Source organism: Caenorhabditis briggsae (genome assembly GCF_000004555.2).
Source record: "Caenorhabditis briggsae complete genome, chrV, whole genome shotgun sequence".
NCBI lineage: Eukaryota > Metazoa > Nematoda > Chromadorea > Rhabditida > Rhabditidae > Caenorhabditis > Caenorhabditis briggsae.
The window spans coordinates 7,964,594-7,988,842 of NC_013488.2; the positions used below are offsets into that span (position 1 = coordinate 7,964,594).

Consider the following 24,249-nt stretch of genomic DNA (forward strand, 5'->3'; position numbering starts at 1 on the left):
TCCAGTCCAATAGGGTTCAGCGATCATTCAAAAATATCTTTCCAACTTGACCTTATTCACAAGCCAACTCCTGTGTACATCTCTATCCCTGATTATAAAAACGTAAATAGGCAATTGCTCCAACAAATGTTACATAGAGTTGACTGGACACAAATCTTTGGTTCAAGTTTAGACATTAATGACAAATATGATAATTTCCTCTCCTACCTTAATCATGTTTTTGAATGCACTGTTCCTTGGATTAGAGTAAATTCTGAATATGGAAATCTCCCCCAATACCTGATATCGTTCAGTAAACTTGTAGACTACCTTTGGGAAAAAACGAAATTAACTAGAAGTGATTCTGACTTTGAACAATACGCCTTGATTATAAAAAAATTTAGGAAAAAATTGCAAAAATATAAAGGCAATGTTGAATTGCAATTCTTCAGAAAAAAGGTGTCAGTCGGTTTTCTAAGTTTTCTAAATTTGTGTTAAAGAAGAAATCTGGCGAGACACCAGATTTCAAAAACTTTTCCGGAATAGTATTGAGTGAAGACTATGAGAAATCTGAATGTCTATCGGAGTATTTTGAATCACAATTTACAAATCCTAGTCCAACGTTCCAAGCCAATAATACCACAAAAAACATCCAGGAAATGATATGGGTATCTGAAGATGAAATTTATAAGTTACTTAAGAAAATTAAGAGTAATAATACACTAACCCCAGACGATATTCCTTCTAGTTTTTTAAAATTGACATCCATATATATATATATAGCTAGCCCAATAGCACAACTCTGTAATTACTCAATGATGTTAGGAAAAACCCCGAAAAAATAGAACGAGGCAATTGTTATTCCTATAAAAAAAGTAGAAACTCCTTCTAGCCCAAGCCAATTCAGGCCTATTAGTCTCACTTCCGTTATTTGTAGAGTTTACGAAAGGTGTATCCTGAAAAGAATCAATGACCATCTAGCAAATATTCAATTTTGGAGTGACAGCCAACACGGCTTTCGAGTAGGTAGATCAACAACTTCCTGTCTGTTAGAATCTTTAAATGAATGGACTTCTAGTCTTGAAAGAGGGGATCAGGTAGACATAATTTATTTTGATTTCAGTAAGGCTTTTGATAAGGTACCTCATAATTTATTACTTGAAAAACTGGCCTCTATAGGATTAAATTCATATCTTATAGAATGGATAAATTCATATCTTAGTAACAGAACATTCAGGGTAAAAATCAATAATTATATTTCCTCGCCTAAGCAAGTAGTATGCGGAGTTCCTAAAGGTGGGGTGTTGTCACCAGTCTTGTTTTGTGTCTATGTTAATAGCCTGAGCGCAGAAATTTCATCGCCAGTGCAAGTAAAACAGTTTGCTGACGACCTAAAAATATACTGCCCAATTAAAAAAGGAGACATGGGAGGATCTCTGCAAGAATCAATCAATAAAATCTATGAGTGGTCAATGAATGCTAAACTAGAATTAAATCTATCAAAGACCTGCTGCATCAGTCTTGGTGAAAACTCAAAATATATAAATTATTTCCTTGATAATGAAAAAATTAAACGGGAAACTACAGTTAGGGATTTAGGATTTATAATCACTGAGAGATTAGATTTCTCTAACCATTGGCAGAAAGCTATCAATAGGGCGAAATATGCTAGTTACTCTATTTTTAAAACTTATCATAGTAAGAACGTTAGATTAATGTCATTACTATATAAGACTTTTGTGCGACCGTATTTGGAATATGGAACGGTGGTAGCCAGCCCTTCTAAAAAACTGCTCATTGACAATATATGTGTATGGTGGCATAGATTCGTTCAATTATTAGACATGGAAGTATCGATAGGCCAAGGAATAGACAAAACGCGCGAATGTAGGACAAACGAATGAACGAGTCCGACTCGAATGGATCTGAAAACTTGAAAAAAAAATTTATTCACGGCATAGTTTAGAACATAGGAAACAGAATAGTGGGTACTCTGAAATAATGAGTGGTTGTGAAGGACAGTCCTGACGGGACCTTTCAATTAGAAGGTTAGAGGAGCCTTCTTATTTCTTCGGCTAGTTTCACGAAAACTTCAATTTTGAAAAATTGGTGAATTCTCGTTCACTATTGATGAAAAACCACAACTTTCATTAAAACTGGGAAAGTTTTTTAAGCCAATAAGAGTGCTTTAACAAAATTTGGTAAAGTTGTGGAATTCCCGGAATATTTTTCACAGAAATTTTTAATTTCAAACAACACACTTTGAAAAGTGCCCCTCTATTTCTGGGACCCAATCAAAAAACCAATCGTTCTAGTTCCGGCACAAAATATTGTTTTCCTTGACCGAAAATTCAGTTATGAGGAAAACAATAACAGTGATTAATGCAAACCCACCAAAAAATAACTTTTAGATTTTCTTAATCAGCTGTCCTACCTGTGAAATTATCTTGTAATAGAAGAACTCTTTGACCAATCTAGGCACAATCTGCGACGATATGTTGAATGTAAAGGATGATCATAATGCTTGCACAATTATTATGGAACTGTACGGATTTCAGATTGATCCAGTGAAAGAGCCACGTGTGCAAGATACTAAACAGAAATGCTGTTTATCAAAAATTTATGAAAGACCTACTTGAAAATAATTAAAACTATTTCGATTTTGAAAATCAATGAGATCATAGGCCATTGATCAGTATCCTGCTCGAAGTAGGTTCGATTGAAATAATGCATCAGAATCATATTGAATCGTAAGTTGTTGAATGAGCAACCAAAACATATATGAGCTGCCTTTTACAAATAATTACGTCTCTGATTCTCTATCATGTTCAGACAGCAGAATGTCTCTAGAGAACAACCAGTCTAGTTTATTCATAAAACAGGTTTTGAGCACATGACAAGAGTGTTCTAACTAGTTGATAGGGAAGCAAAATGAGTGTAAACAAATATACAATAGCAATTAATTAGTTAGCTCCTGCTTTTCGGGATCCACTTTGATTTCCACTTGGTTCGGCTCGTAGTCACTTGTCAGGTGTATCCTGCATTGCAATTCGTTCTCATGTTCTGTCAATTTTCTCACAGCAGCCGTCGTGTTTTGATTCTGGCTCGGAGTCAATTGCAACAACATCATTCGATTGTCGGCGCTTTTTCTAATGAAGTTCGATGATTTATCCTGAAAAAAGCGGAAGTAAAAGATCAGATTCCAAACGAATCAGACTACTTAAACTACGAAAAAATAATCTGTAGGAGGATTACCTGGGAGGAGGAGGTCATAAAAACCAATAAAGCTGCACGAACTTTGCGATTGAATAATAGATAGATAATGACGGGACATCCTGGAAAAAAAGTAAATGGATGATCACTGATTATTTAGGTCAATATGAGATTTTATACGTGAGTCAAGATATTGGATAACTGCTTATGACACTTGACTTGAGAACACGAATTTTACATATTTTCTTCTGTACGTCAGAAATTTTCATCCGGATCAAGAACAAAAAACTACAAGTGGGAATTATTGACCCCTGCTCCTGATATGATTTTCCTTCCTTTTTCTCACAAAAAAATTCTCACCTTGAGCCAACTGCCAAAGATATTGTGAAAGAATCGTTAAGCACTTTGGCATTTCAACAAACTGCATGATGACGTAAAGCACGGAGGCGGACAAATGTATAAGACAAAGAAGTGTGGATTGTAGAAATATCTGAAAGATAAAATGGATTATCTTCCACCCGTGACCATTAGGATCCCAAGCTGATCACACACTCACCTGACGCTGTCTAGCAGTTCGCTTTGGTCGGAAGCTCTTTCGAAACTGGCTGCGCACTTTCAAACAAAAAAAGATGTAAAGGAAGCACGTCAAGAAAACCAGCGAGAAGTTGTTTATGGTGTGTGGGATGTTGGTGTAGTCCTTGTAGTGGCCTTCCATTGTCCTTGGATCGAAGAACCAAGTTTGATGTTCAGCGGAGAAAATTACTGGTGAAGTGAAGAGGAAGAAGAAGCATCCGTAGAGAATTGGAGCCATCAGAACTGCACATGTTCGATAGCCACGGAAGTAAATTTTGACCATTAGGGGACAGACCATGTCAAGGATTCGGTTGAGGGCGAGAACAAGACATGTTAGGCATGCACTGCACCAACAACCAAGACCAATGGCTCCAGATATGTAGATGATGTTTGGATAGTCACAATAAGAGGCTCCTTGCATCAAAAGGAATCCAGTGACGAGAGAGTTGATAGCTAGAAAAAAGGCAATCATAGATTTTTAGATCATTACTTTTAAAGGACCCTTGAATTAGAGGGGACCCTTCTGTTTCTACGGAGAGAAGGAGTCCTTCCAATACAGGTTTTACGCTGTACTTTTGTATCTCAAACTCACTTATTGCACCTATATCAAATAGTCCAAGAAAAAACATGATTTTGAAACATGCCAGCCTTGATTGCCGGTGAAAAACCACCACAGTTGGAGCATACAGAAACTGAACTTTTTTATTTTTATTTGTATTAATTCTAACTTACTGCACTTACGATCACAATAACTCCATAAACAATATCTAGGGCTCCAGCAAAAACGTTTACATTTAAATTCGGGTTCGGAGGTTTGTAAGAGCTGCAATTGTAACCAGGAATTGATTCTGCATCTCCATAGTATAAAAATCGGTTCATTCCTTTCTTTCCTGAAAAAAATGTAATGAGATTAATTTTGAATCAAGGTGATGATATTGAAAAAAAGAAAGGGAGAATGAAATTTTTTGAACCTGGAAAAAAAGGAGGAGCTGTGGCCGAATATAAAGAAAAAGTAGGCGTGCGAATTGGCAATGAACGAAAAATTGGTAGTCATTGATGAAGAGAAGGATTATAGTGAGCTAAACGGTTTTGCGTTCTGCTTAGCCCTCGGATAATCTAACGAGCCCAAAACTACTGTTTATCACGGAATCGGTGCTCAACTTTTCAAAAAATCAAAAGCTTGGGCATTCGAGAAAACAAGATAAATATTAGCCAGACCTTGTTCATCCTAATCGTTTTGATATTTTCTTGGAAAATCCCCCTTTCTAGATTAAAATCTCTCTAAATTGTAAGACTTCTCGAAATTTTCATTTCCAGTAGTCAAGAGAACATTGATCTATAAAAGTAGTAGTAAGAAAAGTAGTATTTGTTGAAATAAGACGAGAAAAAGAGTTTGAATCTCTTCTTATTTACTGGAAAAATGCGAGAAGTGAGAAACAAGACGAGTAGTCCGGAAATTGTGTTGATGAATGACTCACATTTTTGGAATAAAAGAAAGAAAAAAAAATGAGAAGAAGATGCAATTCAATTTCAGGCTTTTTCGGCTAAAGATGAGCAAGAGAATGCCCAAAAAACATGTTCATAAAAATATTGTCTCAGAAGTGATGGGATTAGATAGCGAGGCATCAGCTCTCAATGAATGGAGCATTTACGAAAAAAAATTTTGAAATTAAATTTTTTGCAGCAGAGCAATTGGATCATTTTGAAGTGAGAGTAAATGAGAGATATGACTTGATTATTCGAAAACAAGTCTTGTGGGACGCACGGATATTTAATGAGCCTCGTCTCGAAAAATGAAAAGAGAGATGTTTAAAAGTTCAGGGGAACCCTTGCAAATGTTGGAGAGAAATGTCTGCAAGGAGAGTGGGTACTTTATTATAGAGATGTTTTGGATGACCAATTTTGAAATAATGACTGAATCTGATCGCTTTTTTACTTATTTTTGGATATACCGCGAAACCTGTATTAGAAGGACCGTCCATTCTATTGCTCCGAGGTACTTCCGGAGGACTCTTCTATAATTCCGGTCATTTTTTCCAAAGTTTTTCATCAAAACATTTGGCAAATTCTTGTTGTAAAACACATGAAAATCTATCAATTCAACCGAAATTAAGATAGATTTTGAGCAAAAATAACGTTTCAGCATATTTCTGGGAATTTCTGGAAATTAGCGAAACATTTTTCATTGAAGATGTACGAAATTTTCCTATTTCAAACAACACATTTTAAAAGGGATAATTATGTTACAGGGGTCTTTATATTTTTCCATCTTGGAGGGCCCTTCTACTGAAGGGGCCTTTCTAATACATGTTGTGGGCAAGTTTTGCAAGGCCTATTCAAAATTAGATCGGTTTAAAGATAAACGGAAAAAGTTGTTTGATTTTTGAAAAATGAGAACTCCTTTCAACCCATCAGAACAGTCATACAATTTTAAGTTATGTACATTTTTCATTGGATGAGGAAATGACTTAGTTATTCTGTGTCTAATACATCTAAAAACGAACATCTCAGACCTGATTTATTTATAAAAGACATAAGACGGCCTTGCATAATTTGGATATTCAAAGAATATAGATTTACTGAGAAATGACACTGTTATTTTTCAAAAAACAAAACGAAAAAGGAAAAATATCTATAAATTCCCGGGGGATGTTTACGATCTATGTTCGATCAAAATGCGTAGTCTTTAAATACGGAAACGAACCTAATTGAAGGCGAAAAGAGGCAAAACATAACAAGTTTCAAAAGAGCGAAAGAGAGGGAGTATCTGAGGATGCCCTCATTGGGGATTCCAATCAGACAGGAATGTGTGCAAATGACGTGTAGATGCACACTTACACACATATTCTTTGAGAATCTTATGAGTCAATGAACGATGTTTTATAGGAGGACCAATGAAGAGGACCAATATCTATGACAGATTGGAGCATTCTCATAGAAATTGTATGATTTAAAACTATTTACATTTTTGGCGACGAGACGTCAGGAGCTGGATGAGCCCAGATTTATGGGGGTGTCTGAACCGATGTGTCTTATTGAAACGATGCAGATTTTGCAAAGTTTCGGTGCACGTAGAACTGGTAGGATAAGTTAAGAATGCGTAAGAGTTAGAATACGTCAAAGTTTGTGTTCTGTTTTGTACAGCTGAAAATCGAGGAAATAAAAAATATGATTTGTCCGTGTGTTATTCATCAGACAACAGAACAAGTTATGCAATTTGTGGATCTCAGAATACGATTCAAAATAGAAAAAAGTGTGAATCAGCATAATGAGAATTGTAGGCAGTTTTGCAAAGATTTTGCACTTTGATAGGTTTCACCCACATTTTTTTCGGCATTCCTCTAGAGTGTTGCCAGTTTTAGGGATTATTGATGAAAAAAAAAATTAAAATTTGTAATTTAATTCTCTTTGGAACTTAGTCAAGACTGGGATGTGTTGCTTTCGGACTTCACCACGACTGTGATGTTTCTGCAGAAACATGGTCATTTCTGGGACGCGTTATCCATCCCTTTAACAGCCTCTGTTTTAGGAGAACTCCAAAAATTTGTTCCATCAAAGTCATGAATCAATCGTGCTAAGTGCTTGAGCTGTACTATAGACACTACAGGATTTGCTTTTTGATCAGCTTGACCATAAGATTGATGGTTCAAGATTTTCTGAACCCAGACCACCAAGCCAATGATATCAAAAAATAGGTCTCATTTTTGAAGTATGTTTTGATGTGTCTTTTTTTTCAAAGATTAATTGGATCCGTTTCTCTGTGTCAAAAATGTCTCTACTAGACTTATTTCTTGTTCGAACGATTGAAAGACTATCGAGAATGAGATCTCAAATACAAGTTTGGAATATCTCCTACTGCCAATCATTTCTATTTCACTCAATGGATTTTCCTTTTCTTTCCTCGCTTTCTGACGACGAAACAATGCGCGGCTTCTGTCGGAGGCCCAAAAAAGTTTTCGTTCTAGTATTTATTGTCCTATTTGTTGTATGGTTATTTGTAACAATTATTGAGTTCAGTTTTGGGCTCACTGTCACTACGTAAGTTAGTACCAGGTTGTTTATTCGAACTTTGATTATTCAAATTCAGAGATGATCTCATTGCAACTGGTAAAACTCTTCGTAATGGTAGGCAGCTCAAGGCATTTATTACTTCTTCCTATTACTATCCGATTTCTAAAAGGTTTGATTTTTCAAATTAAAATTTTTTAATAAGACTTGGTGTTATTCAGTTTGGGTGACAATGCATTGGCTCTCGTTTTGAGCATAAACCTTGTCAGGAATCCAGCTAACCAATTGGAACATATTTTGTCACCAGATCCATCGGAGCTAATTATAATGGCTCAAAATGCATCGTCTAGCATCATAGTTAGCGCTCCTTACGTAAGGTGCAGATTTCAGTGTTTCAGAAAATATGTAAGTCTTTTTTTTCAGGGTGACACCTCACGAAGTCTGTCAAGTAATAACGATTTTTGCAACAGTACAACTAATATCAAATGTGAAAAGCATCAGTATGCTCGGGGATAATGGAATGGCTGAGGTTGGATTTTTTCAGATAGGAAATGGGAAAAGGAAATCTTTCAGATTCCATTCGCAATGCCTTCATATACGAAACGAGACGTTGTTGTTTGTACGTCTCCGTTGTTCGTTAGTGAGCAATGGCAGAACTTTTTGTTAGCGGTTCATATTTATAGAAAGTAAGTCGGAAGAATATACATATGTGGGATGAAACACGGGAATGGTTGAGAAGGGTGGGAAAGAAACAACGCGGTGATTTTTAAAAATTCCAAGACCAAACTTTGAGAATTTCGAGCAATAAGATCTTTTTGTCTAGCCGGAAGAGACATAGACTAGAATTCTTGACAAGAATTAGCTATCACTAGTTTCCAACGTTTCCTATGTTCCTCCTTTTTTTGAATGATTGGCAGATGACGGAAGTAGCAGAAATCTTTTGATCCGGATATATACCGGATACCTCTTGTCAAAACTTCTAACATGCTGAGATCTCAGGATCGAGAAAATTAAATTATTCAATGCCTTGTTTCCAGATTCGGAGCTCATATGAATCTATATCTGATCAGTTCTGTTACTTCTTTCTACGAGCTAATGAAAGAATATGAAAGAGAAGTTTGTGGAAATTTATGAAACGATTCCAACACTTAAAGTTTTAGGGATACATGACTGTGCAGCCTTGGGTGAAAGTTGACTTCCCTGGAGTTCCTAAAACCACCGCCGATCCTTTCAATCAGATTGAATTCCGCAATCAAGCTGCTTCTCAAACCGATTGTCTTCTACAGTTCAAGGAATCTGCTAGATTTGTAACTTTTCTAGACCTGGATGATGTTCTGATACCCAAAATAGCACCAACCTATGCAGAAGAGTTTCAAAAATTAATGGATGGAAAGAAGAAATTGGCTTATATCTTCTACCATAAAGAAAATTATGATGCAGTGGTAGCGAGAGATAGTTCCAGATTCTCGCTAAAGAAAATGTTCGGTAGTTTGGAATGTAAACATAAAGTGGGTGGATTAGAAAATACAATAAAATGTGATTTTAACTACAGAGAGAAACGGGAAAAATTGTGGTGGATCCTAGGAATCTGAACTACACATGGATACATTTTCCGCCGATTCTCCCGAATGGATTAGAAAAATACGAAGTTACAGAGAATGTTATTACTCATTTGAAAACAATCGTTTGGGTGAGTTGAGAACAAGCAAGGAAGTGCTGGAAAAACTTTATTAATAATTTATGGAAAAAAAATATAAAAAACTCTCAAATTTCAGACTGATGACCAGGAACAGAGTGGAAGGATTCTTATTGAACCATTATATTTCGACAACTCCACTGCAAAAATTATCTCCAGCAAAGATATCCTAAGCATTGAAAAGGACCTTCGAAGAATGATAAGAAAGCCTCGGATCAGAAAAATCTTCGCAAAACTTCCAAACATTCATTACTTCACAGATCTTGTCGTCAAATGTTACAACGATCGATATTATCGATATCATTATTCTGGAAGACTCGGAGATATCAAATGCCCTGGTCCCCAGTTATGCGGATTTATTCAACATCCAAAAATCAAATGTACTCATGTCACTGCCACACACATTCCAATGGAAACTTTGTATCCGATAACTTATTATTATGCGACAGATGCATATTTCACTAGTGATATTGGTTGTTATGCTCATTAGAACTCAATCGTTTATTGTTATTTTTTTTTGTAAAATAATAGAAGTGAAATGAAAACAATACTAAAAGTTTCTCAATTATTTGTTAGATTCCTCATGCTTTTCTCAATTGCCTGTAGCTTGTAGTTGCTTTTGTGAAGTTGTGGAAACGTTCCGATCAGGTCACCCAATACATTATTTTTGCTCTTTATTTCTTGAAGAACTTCTGGAGTTCGATCAATTGGATCATCATTCAGGGAAGCTTCAAGTTTATTTAAAGTACTTGTGAACTGGAGTGTGGCATCTTTGATTCTCCTAGCCACCTCATGACATTCTTCCGCTTTCTCTACATGATAGTCTATTGGACGGAGAATTGAGTCAGTAGCGGAGTTCATAGAATCCAATAAGAAGTTGACGTGCTTGATTTTTTCCTGAAAATTATTTTTTTATTATCATGTGAAAGTTTTTCAAAAACTCACTATCAGAATGAGTCGAGCGTGTCGCTTCAACCGACCTCCTCTTTTCAAATCAAAAGCTTGCTTTGATATTCCAATTACAGCTTTCAAAACTGCTTCTACGGCTTGTTTAGCGTGAAAAATTGTACCTATGAATTGGTCCTCCACACGATCTTTCTCTGCAGCTAGCATTATCTCACTTTTGTCATATTGGAAATTAGTCTCTGCTTGAAGCATAAGCATCCGTTGATAGTCGTTATTTCCCTGAAATAAAATACTTTTGTTAGAGACTATTAGTCTGGTTCAAAAAAATATAGAGTTGTGATTTCTCCTACCTTCCGAGTTTGAATCCTTAATTTCTTCCAGTATTACCCGTTATTGATATATTTGTTCCCCTATTTTCCTTTTTTTTACCGGTTACATTTTTCCTGTGTCAAATATCTAAATTATCCCGTTTCCCCTCCCCTACTCAGATCGGCCTCGTGAGGGGCATCTTTTCTGAGTCTTTCATGTCCTGCCCTCTAATGTTTTATTCACCTGGTCAATAAATTAAAATTAAAATTAAAGAGAAACGCCAGTGGCTGTGGTTGAAGGTCCTACAACGACAACAACCGTAACTTAAAACTTTTGGTCCTTTTTCTCGATCACCATGGCTTTCCGGCAATTCTTGTGTTCGAACCTTCAAAAAAATTGCCGGAAAACGGACGAAAATCGAGAAAATAAGGAAGTAAAGAATATTTGCTAACTACGGTATTTCGGCAACTAGATTTCGCCCCTAGATTTTCTCTCTTACCGCTCCGATTTCCGCATACCAGCTTAATAAATAACATTTTAATTAGAAATAATGTATTCATTACTTCATTCTAATTTAACTCAAATGAAATCACTTACACTCATTCGTGTGGCAGAAGGAAAACTAAATGAAGAGAATTATCTTCTCTAGAGAAGAGGACTCGAAATTTAAACATAGCAATATAACGGGAGGAACAAACAACATTTTGGTGGAGGCGATAAGAATTTTAACAGTTAGCAATTTTTTCGAAACTGTTCAATTCTTGGATGAATCATCTTTAAATTGCAAGTGAATGAATTAACAATTTTATTGCTCATTGTTAACAAATCATATTGGAAAAAGAATATGTACAGAGATGAATGGATATAAAGTTTGAAAATCCGGAGGAGATACATTGAGTTCATCAAAAAAAAATTTAATAAGAATCATCGCATACATACAACAATTTTGCACAACTTTTCAAATTCAAGTTCAATATTTTTATAATATTCCACAACTGACTGTTCTACTTCCACTTCTGATATCATCGTGAAAAATCCATTGAGAAGATTCTCGAGTTCTTCTAAAATAGAAATCAACTTTTGAAAATCTTCTGGGTTTGCCAAGTTCCGCTTTCTCAATTCAGCCAATTCTTCCAAAATTTTGGAACGTTCTCGCTGTAAAAAAAACATTATTACAACAAAAAATTAAATTTCTTCTAATTTGTTACCTTGCAAGCCTCAACAATATCTTTGTTTTCTGGATCATCTGTGTAGATATAGTTTTTCCCATTTAACTTATCTGGAATCTGAAAATCACTTTTCTTATTTTTATACAAAGTTGATATTTTCAACTTTTTTCAAAATTTCAATTGATCTTTTAAGGTCACAAATTTCTTTTTCCGAGTGTGATCTGTAGGTTTCGTCGTGTAACATAGGAATAAAGCTGAACCAATTTATTAGGAATACAAAGTTGCGAAACAGAAAAAAGGGGAAATGCAAACTCGCTTTGTTGACAAACATTAAATCACGAGACGCGGAATTTTGAATCAAGGAAACAGAGCATTTGAATTGGGCAAACAAAAAGTTCATCAGAGAGACAGAGAGGGGACATGTGAATTGGAAAGGAATGAAATTGAAGAATTATGAATGTTTCAGACAATTTTGATGAGATCTCCAGTTTGCTTGACGAGATTTTCCATTTTGATTTCAATCTCAGCGAAACCAAATGGATTTCCCTCGAGAGTTCCTTTGATATCATTCCACAAGTTGCTCACCAAAAGTTTGATCTTCTCAGCAAGATCTTTTCTCTCGTGGACAGAGAAATCGATTTTGTAGAACGAAAGTTGGATGAGAAGATTGAGATCTTTATGGAGATCCAACAGACGGGTAAGCAAGGACTGAAATATAAAAATTAAAGGAGCTAAAAAACAATGGAAAGTTACCTGGAGAATGATGTTGAATTCGTCAGTCTTGTCGACATTCTCAGCTGCATCGTTGAAAATGTTGACGATTCCAGTAGTTGTTTTTTCAATTTCCTGGATGCATCGGTAGTAGCGGACCATTTGTTTTTTAGTGGCGGGCTTTAAAGCCGTCTCTTCCTGGAAAATGTTACTTTAGGATTGGCTTACCGTAAGATGTGTATTAGAAGGTCCGACCCTTCTATTGTTCCAAGGTACTTTGAGAGGACCCTTTTATTAGAGCGGCCCTTCTATTTTTCCGTCCCTTTTCCGAGAATTTTTATCAAAAAAATGAGATGATTTTTTTTTTCAAAATGCATGAAAATCATTCAATTTCACCAAAACTAAGCAAGTTTTTAAAAACATTTTGTTTCAACAAATCTCGAAGTTTCGAACTTTCAGGAATTTCAAACAAGATATTTTTAAGACAGCCCTTCTATTACAGGGGACTCTATTATTTTACCAAGCCCTTCTCAGAGGGCCTTTCTATTAGAGGGGCCCTTCAATTAATGGGACGCTTCTAATATCGGTTTTTACGGTAATTGTTTCGCTATTGATTCAACTTTCCACTTTCGAGTTTGAATTCTTTCAGGAATTGATTATCATAAAATTCTAAATAGCTCCTAGATTTTTTGAAAAAAATTCATTTTTTCCCATGCTATCCAGTTTCTAAAAAATAAACTGACCTGAATCGATTCGCTCGAATTTTTTCCAGAATACATGCGGCTAGGAACAAAGCCTAGCGATCCACGGGCACCCGCGACGATGCAGTTTCCCATGATTCCGAAATAAGAATGGTCTCCCTTCTATCAGTGGTTACTCAGCTGATAATTCGTTTGAGGAGAAAACGAATGGAAGGACACAATAACACGATAACAAGCAAAACAGTCAGAGGAAGAGGGAGCCGTTTGGTTTAATGTGTATTTGTGAGTGTATGTGAGAGTGTGCGTTTCACAACGACGAATGGTTATGGAAAATTGAGACGCAGCATGGAGGAACAATGATTTTTGAGGCTGCTATTTTTTTTTGTTTCTGGAAATTTATAATTCATGAGTCATAAATGCAGAATTTTTTTCGAAAATCAAAGAATAGTATATCAACTGTTTGTCTTCAACAGTTATGTGATCTATAACCTTGTTTAGTTGAATGGAGGTCGATCCTGATAACGGTTACTTACAGGTAAACTGCAACATCAAAAGGAAGTGATAAGATGTGTAAATGCGGTAAGGACATCATAACGTTTGTGGGTTTTGATTTTAATGGGTTCTTGATTAAAATTTAATTCTAAAAGAACAGTTTTAATGGGTAGGTTTAATAAGTAGGGGATGTTATACATATATCGTAAAACCTGTATTGGTCATTCTTAAAATTTTGGAGTTTCAGGAATATTTTTTCCTGATATTGAGCAAAGCTTTATTTGATGGGTTAGGGTTCTGAGTTAGGGTCTTCTTAACCGGTGGGGTATTTTCTTTCTTATTTTCAGTCTGAACCATCAGGAACGCTCTAAATAATCTTGTTTCTCTTGGACCATCTCTCTCGGCCTGAATCGTCTGATTTCAGTTCCAGGAATTGAACAAATTATTTTGAACTTCACAGAAGATCCTCCACACCAGCATCGATCCTCCACACTTTCATCTTGCCCAACTGCAGAGCTCCAATTCCAGAGCTCCAGCTCCAGAGCTCCAGCTCCAGAGCTCCAGCTCCAGAGCTCAAGCTTCAGATCTCCAGCTCCAGAGCTCCAGCTCCAGAGCTCCAACTCCAGAGCTCCAGCTCCAGAGCTCCAGCTCCAAAGCTCCAGCTCCAGAGCTCCAGATCCAGAGCTCCAGCTTCAGAGCTCCAGCTCCAGAGCTCTAGCTCCAGAGCTCCCTTCTCGGGGCTCTTCTCTGGAGTCCCGAGAAGAGGAGAACTGTTTCTTCTCTCAACTTCCCTCTTCCTTTTACTCTCCCCGAGGTCAATGGGCCATCTAGGGTCGCAGGCTTTTTAAACAATTCACGTAGTTTTTTTAATCTATAAGTATTTTCAAAAGTATTTTTCTTTTTTTTGCCACGTGGATTTCTTTTATTCACATTTTTCCATCACGTTTAAATAATAATGGAATATTCACTTTTTAAAAATCTTTTTAACTCCTTAAACGTTTGTCGTTTATCATCCCAATCATGCGAACTGCCTCGATAAGTTGGTTGAAAATCTCGAATTCTTGCTACTAACCCACAAAAAATGCTTATTTGTCGGTGACTTCAATTTGCCTCATATTGACTGGGATTCCCTCACAGCCAATGACTCGCAATGCAAACGCTTTCTGTCTTTTGTTATAAAAAAGGGTTTGACTTAACATGTCCGTGTGCCAACGCGTTTGAACCCCATTGATTTCAAAAAAGCTTTCGATACTGTTTTCTTCAAAAAGCTCATGCTTAAACTAACATCTTATGGCATAGTCTCTAAAATGCACAATTGGCTTTCCTCTTTTTTCATTGGCAGAACACAACGAGTAATCGTGAATGGCGAGCTGTCCAGAGAGACGGAAGTCCTCTCGGGTGTTCCTCAAGGCTCAGTTCTCGGATCGCTTCTGTTTCTCATTTTCATTAACGACATAGGAGATAACTTTTCTTCCAACTTTCTACTCTATGCTGATGACTTGAAACTATTCTCTACTAACCCACTGCATATTGAAAGTGATCTGGAAAAACTGGAAGACTGGTGTGATACATGGCAACTGAGTGTTGCACCCACTAAATGTGAAGCTATCTCTTTCTCTCATAAAAAACGTCTTAATAACACTAACAATCATTTTTCAATTAACGACGAGAGATTGCCAACTGTTCAGAGGATTCGTGATTTGGGAGTCATTCTGAATTCGTCACTGACCTTCTCTGACCACTTCGCTACCACACTCCGGAAAGCACACCAACGAATTAACATTTTCTTCAATGTTCTCCGCCGGTCTAAAATGGATATTTCGTAAAATGTTTTGTCATCTACATTCGCCCCATTCTTGAGTATGGTACAATTGTTTTCTCCCCCGTCCTCAAGGAGCAAATCAAGCTTCTTGAAGGCGTCCAAAAGTCATTCCTTTTCCGATGTTAAAAGAAGTTCAACTATCCCTGTATATCCTACTTTGATTGTCTCCGTGATCACAATTTAGAATCCTTAGAGTACCGTCGATTTCTATCTGATCTAGTTTTTATGTATAAAACTCTAGTTTCCCGGGAAATTGCAATTGCCCATAATCTATTCATTGTCCCGTTTCATCATAATCATCTAAGACGCCACCCATATTACATTCGCTGTACATTAAAAAATGCTTCAAAACTTTCTGCTCAATTTCTTACTCTCCGTATTATACCCTGCTGGAACTCGCTTCCAAAAACCGTGTTCCCACCCTTGATTTCATCCATCTCTTTTAAAACTAATTTAAGTCATGTTAATTTATCTTCTTTCATGTTCCTAGACGAACATAATTTCTAACTCATTTGTTTAATTTGTAACACATTGATTTTATAAGTGACTGATAGTCCTGAATCAAATAAATTATTATTATTATTAAAAAGACTATCACTTTGACCCGAATTATCTCGTTTCATGGTTGAGTTATCGAAAAAAGTTTTAAATAGTGAAATGCTACTGATATCATAGCAAACATTTTTGCTTCTGAAATCGCTTTGATATATTTTACAGGAACCGAAAAAAACTGGTTGAAGTTGACGGTTAGGAGATACCGTAAACACTAATAGAATACCCTTTCCCCCTTACTTTCAGCTTTGAGTCCCTTTACCTCATTTTCTGTAAAAGTCATCAAAAAGTTATAAATTGGCAAAAGGCTTATCATAACATCAAAAATATTTTCTCAGTTGACAAATTTTTGATATCTTCCACAAGAACCAAGATAAACTGACTCGCATTTGAAAGTTAGGGGTCATTTGAATAGTACAGGTTTTATTGTATAGTACAGGTGGTAAATGTTTTTCTTTTTGGTGTTTTTCTAGAATTCAATAAAACCCCTTCTCCTATTACTGGGAATTCAATAGAAATGTACTATTATGTTTTTATTACATTGGAGCTTTGTCTTGTTCACACCAGCATTTCATATTGCCCAGCTCCAGAGCTGTAGTCGACTTACCCCCTTGATTTGAATATCATGCCCTCCCGCCATTTTCAGGGAATTCTTCTTTTCTTGTGGTAAATCAACTCGTTTCATAGAAATGTTCATTCACTTTATCCACCAAAGTTACATAACAGTAACTCCACAAAGAACGGTGTTTAACCAAGCTTGTTTGCATGGCCAATCTCGAATGAAATTTGGTAGGCTGATCGGATGAGGCATTACGTGCATAGCCAGGCAATTACTGTACTCACTGAAATCAATCGGTTTTGAGTTTGTCCACATTTCCTTATCTTACAAATCATAGTATTCGTTGAGTATTCCCTCCCATTTGGAATAGATAAATCTGTGATCCGCTGTCCTGTCGACTTCCTCGAACGCCTAAAAAATAGTTTGATTGAAGTAACAAAGACATTTTCTCACATCCATACTAGCAGTGCAGACTGCATTTTTACAACGTCGACTACGATATCCAGCAACGTACATATAATGATATGTAGAGTTTCCACCGAGTTCAGTTGCTGAAATAACTCTAGAAGTCAAAAATACAATTATGAATATTACTATAAATCCATTCTCTCTCTTCTTGACTATCCACTGTCATCATGCGAGCGTTGTGGTTTGCTCGGCAAATATCCGCAGCGGTTCGACCATCAATTTTATGGATAGTTCCAAAAATTTTCAGGCAGACAGATTCATTGCGTCTCTTGAACATTCTCCACTCTCCTGAAGGACACTTCCCACGCTCTAAAACGATGTGAGGAGTCTGCTAGAAGTTCCTAGAACCAAGTGATTTCCTACCAAGAATACAGACTCCCTCTTGGTTGGTGTTCTCGTATCTCAAATAGTCCTCATCCGTGGGATCTTCAACTCCATCCCAATCATCATCCGCCTCCTTTCGTTTTGGTTTTGGTTTTGGTGCTCCAACTCTAGTTGGTCTTCCTTGGGAATCATACTCACCGTCGTCTTCTTCACAACTTTCCTCTGCAGCGACGTCCCGCTGCATCGGAGATCGGCTAATGCCTTCAATCAGGAAAACCGCTCCGAAAAGGAGGAATAGGATTAGTTTTCCACTCATTGCAAGTGAGCAATACCATCTCATTCATCTTCTTTTATACACTGTACCTGTACCTATCAAAACGGTTTTATGGGGTATAATAAAAACTCAATAAACAGTACTTGGTAGAGTACTTGTCACCTGTAAAATTTCTCTTTCTCTTTATGGAATCAAAGATCTTCCTGAAAGATACTGTAGCTTGCAGTGAAATTTCTCAACCGGAAAATCCAAACGGATAATAAATTAAATTTAAAAAAGTAAAAGTGTGTATTCAAGTAGCGAATCGTTTAAAAGTAATACAGATTGATTCGGCAGATAACCTGAATATTTCTAGTAGTTTTTGCTATGGTTTAACCAGCATTTATCTTCAAAATCTCGGCGAAATCGGCGATAGCGAATCTGAATCCGCCCACTGTTCCTGTGTGAGAGTTCTTAGTGAAATCTCAAAGACATTTTCACTCTATTCTTTCTTTCATTCGTCAATTTTTTGCGGCGGTCCGTCCAACAATGCGGACAGACATATCCATTTTATTCTTTACCCTTTCATTGGGACTGTGTCATGAATTTCAGCCAGTTTTTAGCAAGATTAGTGTGAGGAAAAGTGATCAGGTAGGAACAAAAATTAGAGTTCGTTCAAATTTTGTTTTTTTTCCAGGAAATACAACATACAACAGAGGATCCAGATGCTTATAGCAGTTATGATCCTTTTGATCTCGATGGTTAGTATTCATTCAAAAAAAAATATGATTATTCAAAGTTATTTCAGATGCCTCTTTCTTTGCGGACCTCACCAATTCCTCAAAACGTATCAAGCTACAATTTGAAACGGCCAAATTCATTCAGCAGTTTGGCGCTCAAGAACTTTTGAACATTATTCTGCAGAAAGTTCAGAATGTGAACTTACCACAAGGTTCGAAAGGAGCAATCAATGATTTTTTGGATTTTGTGGAAGATGTGAGTTTACTTTTTTAAAAGAAATTCTATTTTCAAACTCTTTCATTATAGCTGGTCTATACCAACGCTGCTGAGCGAATCGAGAAGAAACTTCAAACAGATTTAGAAATGACGAATTCACAGAAGAAGCATAAGGTTCATATGGGAGAGGCAACTAGTGCAGTTTCCAAGCAGAAAGTAGAGTATGGAGATGAGAAAGATCATAGGAGAAGAGATGCTCCAGCACTTTCTCAGAATGCCGTTTTGATTGAAGAAGATGAGAATTATCCAGCTGTTCGACAACCATTGGAACCTACCAAAATGATGTTTTTGTCTCATAATGAGCAAAATTTTCTTCGAGATGAATTGATGGTTGGGAGAGAGATCAGAAGAGCACCGATCAAGATTAAAAGGAAGACAAGACTCACAAAAGCTCAATTGGAGAAAGTAAGATTCTTAACAAAATTATTATCCAATTCATTTTTTTATTGTTCAGGCGATCAAAAGTGCGGAAAGGGAAGCCAGAGAAGCGGAAATGGAGAAAATTCTGAAAAGGCGAAAAACTCAACTGAAAGAACGAAGACTAAGAAGAAAGCAAAGAGAAATGGCAATGATGAAAAGAAGAGCTTCGAAGAAACTGCCGCTGTCAAGAATCCAAGATGATCCGAGAGTGGTGAGAAGAAGTCCAATTGGAAAAGTTACATTTAACGAGAAGGTTAGTCAGAGAGCATTCATATTTGTTCAGGAAATATTTTTTGGTAAAATCACCTTCCGGAAAATTTTCCCGAAATTTTTTTTTCCGGGAGTTCTCGGGAAATTGGTTTTCAATTAATTTTCGACTATTTTTCTCAAACCTAGAAAATCAATAAACAGAAATTGAGAAAAAATAGGGACATTTCAGGAACTTTTTTTCCCGGGAAAAAATCCCAAAATTTTCCGGGGAAACAGGGAAAACGGTATTCCCGATTTCTCGATTTGAACAACTCTGATAACACTCTCGCTTTGAATAATTTATTTTCAGATGTTCCAACTTCTCGAGGAATACGGTATCAGGTCATTCCGCGTCGAGACTGCCGACTACACCGTCCGTGCATTCGCTGACCCAGAAAAGACGCGCTTCTCATCCATAAATCTTCTGGACGTCCCAATGTATAACGATGCGATTCGTCGGAAACCAGCCAGACCTCCATTTGTATACAGTGTAAGTAACCTGTTTTTTGTATTTGTCAATAATTGAATTCTCAATCATTTCAGCGTAGAATCGCGGCTCCAAAACGAATTGTACACCAGCCTTCTTCAATTGTACACCAACCGTCTTCATTGAACAAGAGACTTTTGGCGAAGAGGAGGAAGAGTATCAGCTTGGATAGACTTCTTTAAAAATGGAAAAATAATTCTCAAAGTGTCTGTATATATACAAAAATCTTAGGTAATAATGATCATCATAATCTTAATAAGTTCTATTTTTAATTGATTTTTTTTCTCTAATTAATTTTCCACCAAATGATCACCAACAATTTTTGAATCCATATATAATAATGATAATAATAAATTCATATTTGAGCAAACACTTAAAATTTTCAATTAAAAAAAAACGATTATAATGTCAAAAAAATAAAATACAGTAAAGAATGACTGACATAGGGACATTTCGAGGAGACAGAAAAAATTTGGTTTGAAAAATTGAAAGATTTGGTTCAAAGGAGAGAAAAAAGTGTTGAAAGAATTAGGTGAAAAGGGTTTTGCGACTCGTAATAATTGAATACATTGGGGGAAATTGAAAACCCGTAAATTAATAAAAGATGTGTGTGATGAGGAGGAAGTTCAGTGAAATTAGAGGAAAGTTTTTGAGGGAGAATAAAATAGGAATATAGAACTATTATACAGCTAGCGGTACATTCTCCAAACGACTCATTTCTTGGATTGGATCCGGACTTGTACGTGCATCGTTTTGTTGAGAGTTTATTGTGACCACTGTTCGACGGGGTTTCACTTTTCCGAATCGGGAACTGGAAGCGTTTCTGATAAAGTTAAGAATGAGCAATGGAAGATTAGAGAGTACTTACTTGGGTACTGGTGGAGGTGTATTCGGAGAAGCTGCTGCATTCGTACCCGTTGGGGTTGCTGAAAATATTCAGAACATAGATAATAAAATCCACATAACCGTCTGTAACAGGAACGGAATTAGGCTTTATTGTCGAAGCTTTTTTTCGGAAAAAATGTGAAAATTCGCCGAATTTCGTGAGTTTCAGTATTTTTTTACTGTATTACTTTTTAAAAAATTTTGGTTTTTTGTTTAAAATTTGCTTCCCTTGTACAGGGACATCCGATACATAAGGCCAAATTCAAAAAATTTGGGTGCCCTAACCCTCCCCTCCAATTACCATAGCGTCTTTTTTCGGAATTGGACCTTTTTTGGCTACGGTATATAAAAAACGCAAGCGAAAAGTTTCATTGTGGGTTTAGAACGTAATAACTTTTAATTTATTTATGATTTCGAAATATCTTTTTCAATTTTTTGCCCTTTTGTGGTGGATAGGTGGGATTCCGAAGTTTTCAAAATCGGAATATTCCGAAATTTCAGATTTCTGAAACTCGGACTTCACAACATTACAAAAAAACACAACATTACAAAAATTAAAAGTCCCTTTCAAACATCCTTGATTCTGTAGCTAATACAAACTCTAGAACAACAGTTCAATAATTTCAAGAATCGCTAACCTTTGTTCTCTGTTGTCAAACTCCTATTGGTAGACTGTGTCCTATTTAATCTGAAACTTCCACCAGTACTCCTATGTGACAATATCCTTCCGAGTCTCTGATGATTCTGACCATCCGAATTCGAGCTATCATTTCTCTTTCTTCGAATCGATTGTGCTCTGAGGAATAATATTTTTAATCCTCTGATCAAACACCACAACAACCCACCTGGCAAAAGTGATCAGTGACGAATCGTCGTCAATGAGATTCTCGGGATGTTGACTTAAATATCTCTTCCATAATGCATCGGTAATCTCTGTACAGAACATTACACCAGCGTGAAGAGCAATCATTCGAAGGACTAGAACACCATCAACCTACAAAATCAATAAATAGATTTCGCTGCGAAGAAGGATTAATCTTACTTTGAGATAGGTCCTCAGAAAGTGTTCAACTTGTTTTCGCTTCTCTTTCCTAAACAATTCTGGCTTATCGGGGTCCGATGTGAGCTCGAGATGTCGGAGCACAAAACGAAAGCGATCCCTATGAAACATGGATATACTGAACCAATAGAGCATGTCCAATGTCGACGCGACAAATAATAGTGTGAACCAAAGCCAGATGAGAATGAATATTTTTTCGTTGAAAATGTTGATTACCAGAACACACTGGACCGAGTGTCGTTGATTGTTCCCCAGAACGCGTACCTCGAAATCGCACTGAAATTCGAATTTTGGGTTGTGGAGAACTTTCAAAGAAAAACTCACTAATGTGACCCTGGGAAAGTTTCCCGATTCGATCCATGTCCTACCAAACAGCAAGTCCCTCAGAACGCCCAATCCATAGATCGAGTATTCATCAGTCTCCAGAAACTTGTTGACAAGTACCAAATTTGTGAGAATGTTTCCGACGTACATAATTTTTGTGGCCTGCAAGTTGATTAATTTACGATTGCTCTTAGGTCTTTTTTCAGACAGGTTCTCATAGGTTCAAAGAGTTCAGTCTGGATAGATTGATGATCTCTGATTCCTTAGTAGTCCTTTAATGAACTCAAATATCCCCAACTTCAACCCAAATAGTAAATAATAACAAAAACAAAAACTCACCAAATACATTCCGGTCACATAACTCTCGTAGTACCTCATATTGAAGCACTTGAACACCCGATGCAGCGTATATTGTGTCCGTGACGTGGCTGTGTGTTGATACCTGAAGAAAATTAAAGCGATGAATAAGCATCAGTCGAAATTTATTATGTAGATGATCCCTTGAAATTTCCGTCTCAAGATTTTAAAATGGAAGAAAAACAAATCAACACCGAGAGAAACGTTTCGTCATGGATTAAAAGAAACACACACTCACCTTAGTGCGGATTCAATATGTCTGGATAAACTCTCAATCGTTCTTATCCGATAATCCGGCTCAATGTTTTCTTTTTCTGTGGCCATTTGGACTATGTCGTTTAAGCGGATTCCTGAAATGAAGAGATTTTTTTGATTTTTGAAAAGTTTCGAATTTTCGAAATGCTAGAAGTTGTTGACTGGGAATAGAGATAGAAGGAAGATGCGAGTTGTTATTGTTTCTTGCAGAATAGGAATGCAGAATAGGAAGAGGAATTTTTGAAGTTAAATTTATGAAAACATTTTTCAATCCAGGTTTCATTGGGCATACCGAAACACTCTAATAGAGTGCTACCCAACCCAACAACTTCGAGCCAATATACAGCACCTTTCGATAAAATATGCAAAAACGTTTTTTTCATTTCATTTTCGGTCATTTTGATCGTTTTCAGGAGTCTGGAGCTCCACTTTCAAGTTCCCAATCTTTTTGAGATATTTTGAGGGTGTGAAACAGACCCATTAGGTTGGCTAAAAAATAATGGTTGTTGGCTGCGACCCAAAGTAGGCGACCACCCATTTTTCGGTCTCAACGCGGCTTTTGAAGTGTTTCTCGGCTAATGAGGGTCGAAAAGGCGAGGAAGCTGTCGTTTTATCAGTGTATTGGTGGGGTCTAATAAAGTCTACACCCAAACGGAGATCATTCTCCACTTTCCGTGTAGTGAGATATGCCCACCGTTTTTGCCCCTAACAATTTCCATTTTCGGACTGCCATTTTATATTTGCTTCTATCTGATCTTAAATTAGCTGAAATCGATCGCCAATTAGTGGAGGTTAACAACGTTGATGTACCCTTTCAAACCACTATCACAACCTGGATTCATCAATTTGAAAAAGCAGAATTCTCGTTGGACGAAAATCCCCTTTAAAAAAGGCGAACGGCTTAGGTTTGGATGCATTGAAAACCGGGTTAGAAAGGGACCCGTCTCAAACTGTGCTGGATATATCAAGTAAATCAGTGGCAGCCTTTTATGAAGAAGCCATAGATTGGAAACCCTCGGCAAAGTCAAAAAAGTGGGAAGACATTGACAACACCTTTTGGCTCAACGCAACTTTTTTTTCAAAGAAAAAAGGGGGGGGGGGCACCTGTTTGAATCTTGTCATCCTGCGTTGCACACATAAATGTTGGAATCAAACCATTACTAGTGGTAATAAATGGGTAATGTATGATTACAATAAACGATATGCTATGTGGGTTGACAAAAGCGCTCAACCTCCAGACGTTCCGAAACGTGAAATTCGTGTTAAAAATGGGATGTTGTCGGTATGGTGGTCTACCAGGAAGTGAAGTATTGGGAGCTGCCCGATGATAATATCACTGTAACAACCTGGACTTACTCTTGTCAGGTGACATAACGCAGACACCATGTGAATCTCCATTGAGAGAAACACAAAGATCAATTTTCAAATTTAAAATCCGCAACCTCATTCGGGAAGGAAGG

The 24,249-nt window shown here is 36.8% G+C and overlaps 7 protein-coding genes across 7 annotated transcripts in view; 3 read left to right on the forward strand and 4 right to left on the reverse strand.

Annotated features, from left to right (window-relative positions):
- Positions 1 to 2,938: 2,938 nt before the first annotated feature.
- On the reverse strand, positions 2,939 to 4,644 carry Cbr-srt-53 (the record flags this gene model as incomplete). The annotated part of the gene is made up of 6 exons (XM_002636285.2): positions 2,939 to 3,151; positions 3,235 to 3,314; positions 3,553 to 3,682; positions 3,749 to 4,218; positions 4,358 to 4,457; positions 4,507 to 4,644. The coding sequence occupies 6 exons, from the start codon at positions 4,642 to 4,644 to the stop codon at positions 2,939 to 2,941; spliced, it is 1,131 nt and encodes a 376-aa protein (XP_002636331.2).
- A 3,043-nt stretch (positions 4,645 to 7,687) lies between these two features.
- On the forward strand, positions 7,688 to 9,959 carry CBG08623 (the record flags this gene model as incomplete). Its single annotated transcript, XM_002636284.1, has 9 exons — positions 7,688 to 7,803; positions 7,853 to 7,945; positions 7,995 to 8,150; positions 8,197 to 8,302; positions 8,347 to 8,459; positions 8,811 to 8,889; positions 8,934 to 9,281; positions 9,326 to 9,463; positions 9,549 to 9,959. The coding sequence occupies 9 exons, from the start codon at positions 7,688 to 7,690 to the stop codon at positions 9,957 to 9,959; spliced, it is 1,560 nt and encodes a 519-aa protein (XP_002636330.1).
- Positions 9,960 to 10,030: 71 nt separating this feature from the next.
- Positions 10,031 to 13,400, reverse strand: CBG08621 (the record flags this gene model as incomplete). The annotated part of the gene is made up of 7 exons (XM_045237334.1): positions 10,031 to 10,366; positions 10,415 to 10,654; positions 11,624 to 11,839; positions 11,893 to 11,970; positions 12,322 to 12,561; positions 12,607 to 12,762; positions 13,308 to 13,400. 7 exons carry the CDS (start codon positions 13,398 to 13,400, stop codon positions 10,031 to 10,033), a joined length of 1,359 nt encoding a protein of 452 aa, XP_045093804.1.
- A 431-nt stretch (positions 13,401 to 13,831) lies between these two features.
- CBG08620 lies at positions 13,832 to 14,588 on the forward strand (the record flags this gene model as incomplete). The annotated part of the gene is made up of 2 exons (XM_002636281.1): positions 13,832 to 13,844; positions 14,182 to 14,588. The coding sequence occupies 2 exons, from the start codon at positions 13,832 to 13,834 to the stop codon at positions 14,586 to 14,588; spliced, it is 420 nt and encodes a 139-aa protein (XP_002636327.1).
- A 2,258-nt stretch (positions 14,589 to 16,846) lies between these two features.
- Positions 16,847 to 17,798, reverse strand: Cbr-clec-217 (the record flags this gene model as incomplete). The annotated part of the gene is made up of 5 exons (XM_045237335.1): positions 16,847 to 16,973; positions 17,019 to 17,101; positions 17,144 to 17,241; positions 17,285 to 17,446; positions 17,522 to 17,798. The coding sequence occupies 5 exons, from the start codon at positions 17,796 to 17,798 to the stop codon at positions 16,847 to 16,849; spliced, it is 747 nt and encodes a 248-aa protein (XP_045093805.1).
- A 486-nt stretch (positions 17,799 to 18,284) lies between these two features.
- CBG08618 lies at positions 18,285 to 20,090 on the forward strand (the record flags this gene model as incomplete). Its single annotated transcript, XM_002636279.2, has 7 exons — positions 18,285 to 18,386; positions 18,433 to 18,496; positions 18,544 to 18,731; positions 18,783 to 19,157; positions 19,207 to 19,425; positions 19,732 to 19,911; positions 19,965 to 20,090. 7 exons carry the CDS (start codon positions 18,285 to 18,287, stop codon positions 20,088 to 20,090), a joined length of 1,254 nt encoding a protein of 417 aa, XP_002636325.2.
- Positions 20,091 to 20,589: 499 nt separating this feature from the next.
- The window catches only part of Cbr-inx-4, a gene marked incomplete at both ends in the record, with an annotated part of 10,050 nt that continues 6,390 nt past the window's right edge, over positions 20,590 to 24,249 (reverse strand). The window contains 8 exons of the mRNA XM_002636278.2: positions 20,590 to 20,719; positions 20,777 to 20,834; positions 21,432 to 21,589; positions 21,639 to 21,787; positions 21,836 to 22,129; positions 22,178 to 22,339; positions 22,517 to 22,619; positions 22,773 to 22,884. Of these exons, the coding sequence (XP_002636324.2) occupies positions 20,590 to 20,719; positions 20,777 to 20,834; positions 21,432 to 21,589; positions 21,639 to 21,787; positions 21,836 to 22,129; positions 22,178 to 22,339; positions 22,517 to 22,619; positions 22,773 to 22,884 (1,166 nt within the window). The remainder of the gene's footprint in view (positions 20,720 to 20,776; positions 20,835 to 21,431; positions 21,590 to 21,638; positions 21,788 to 21,835; positions 22,130 to 22,177; positions 22,340 to 22,516; positions 22,620 to 22,772; positions 22,885 to 24,249) is intronic.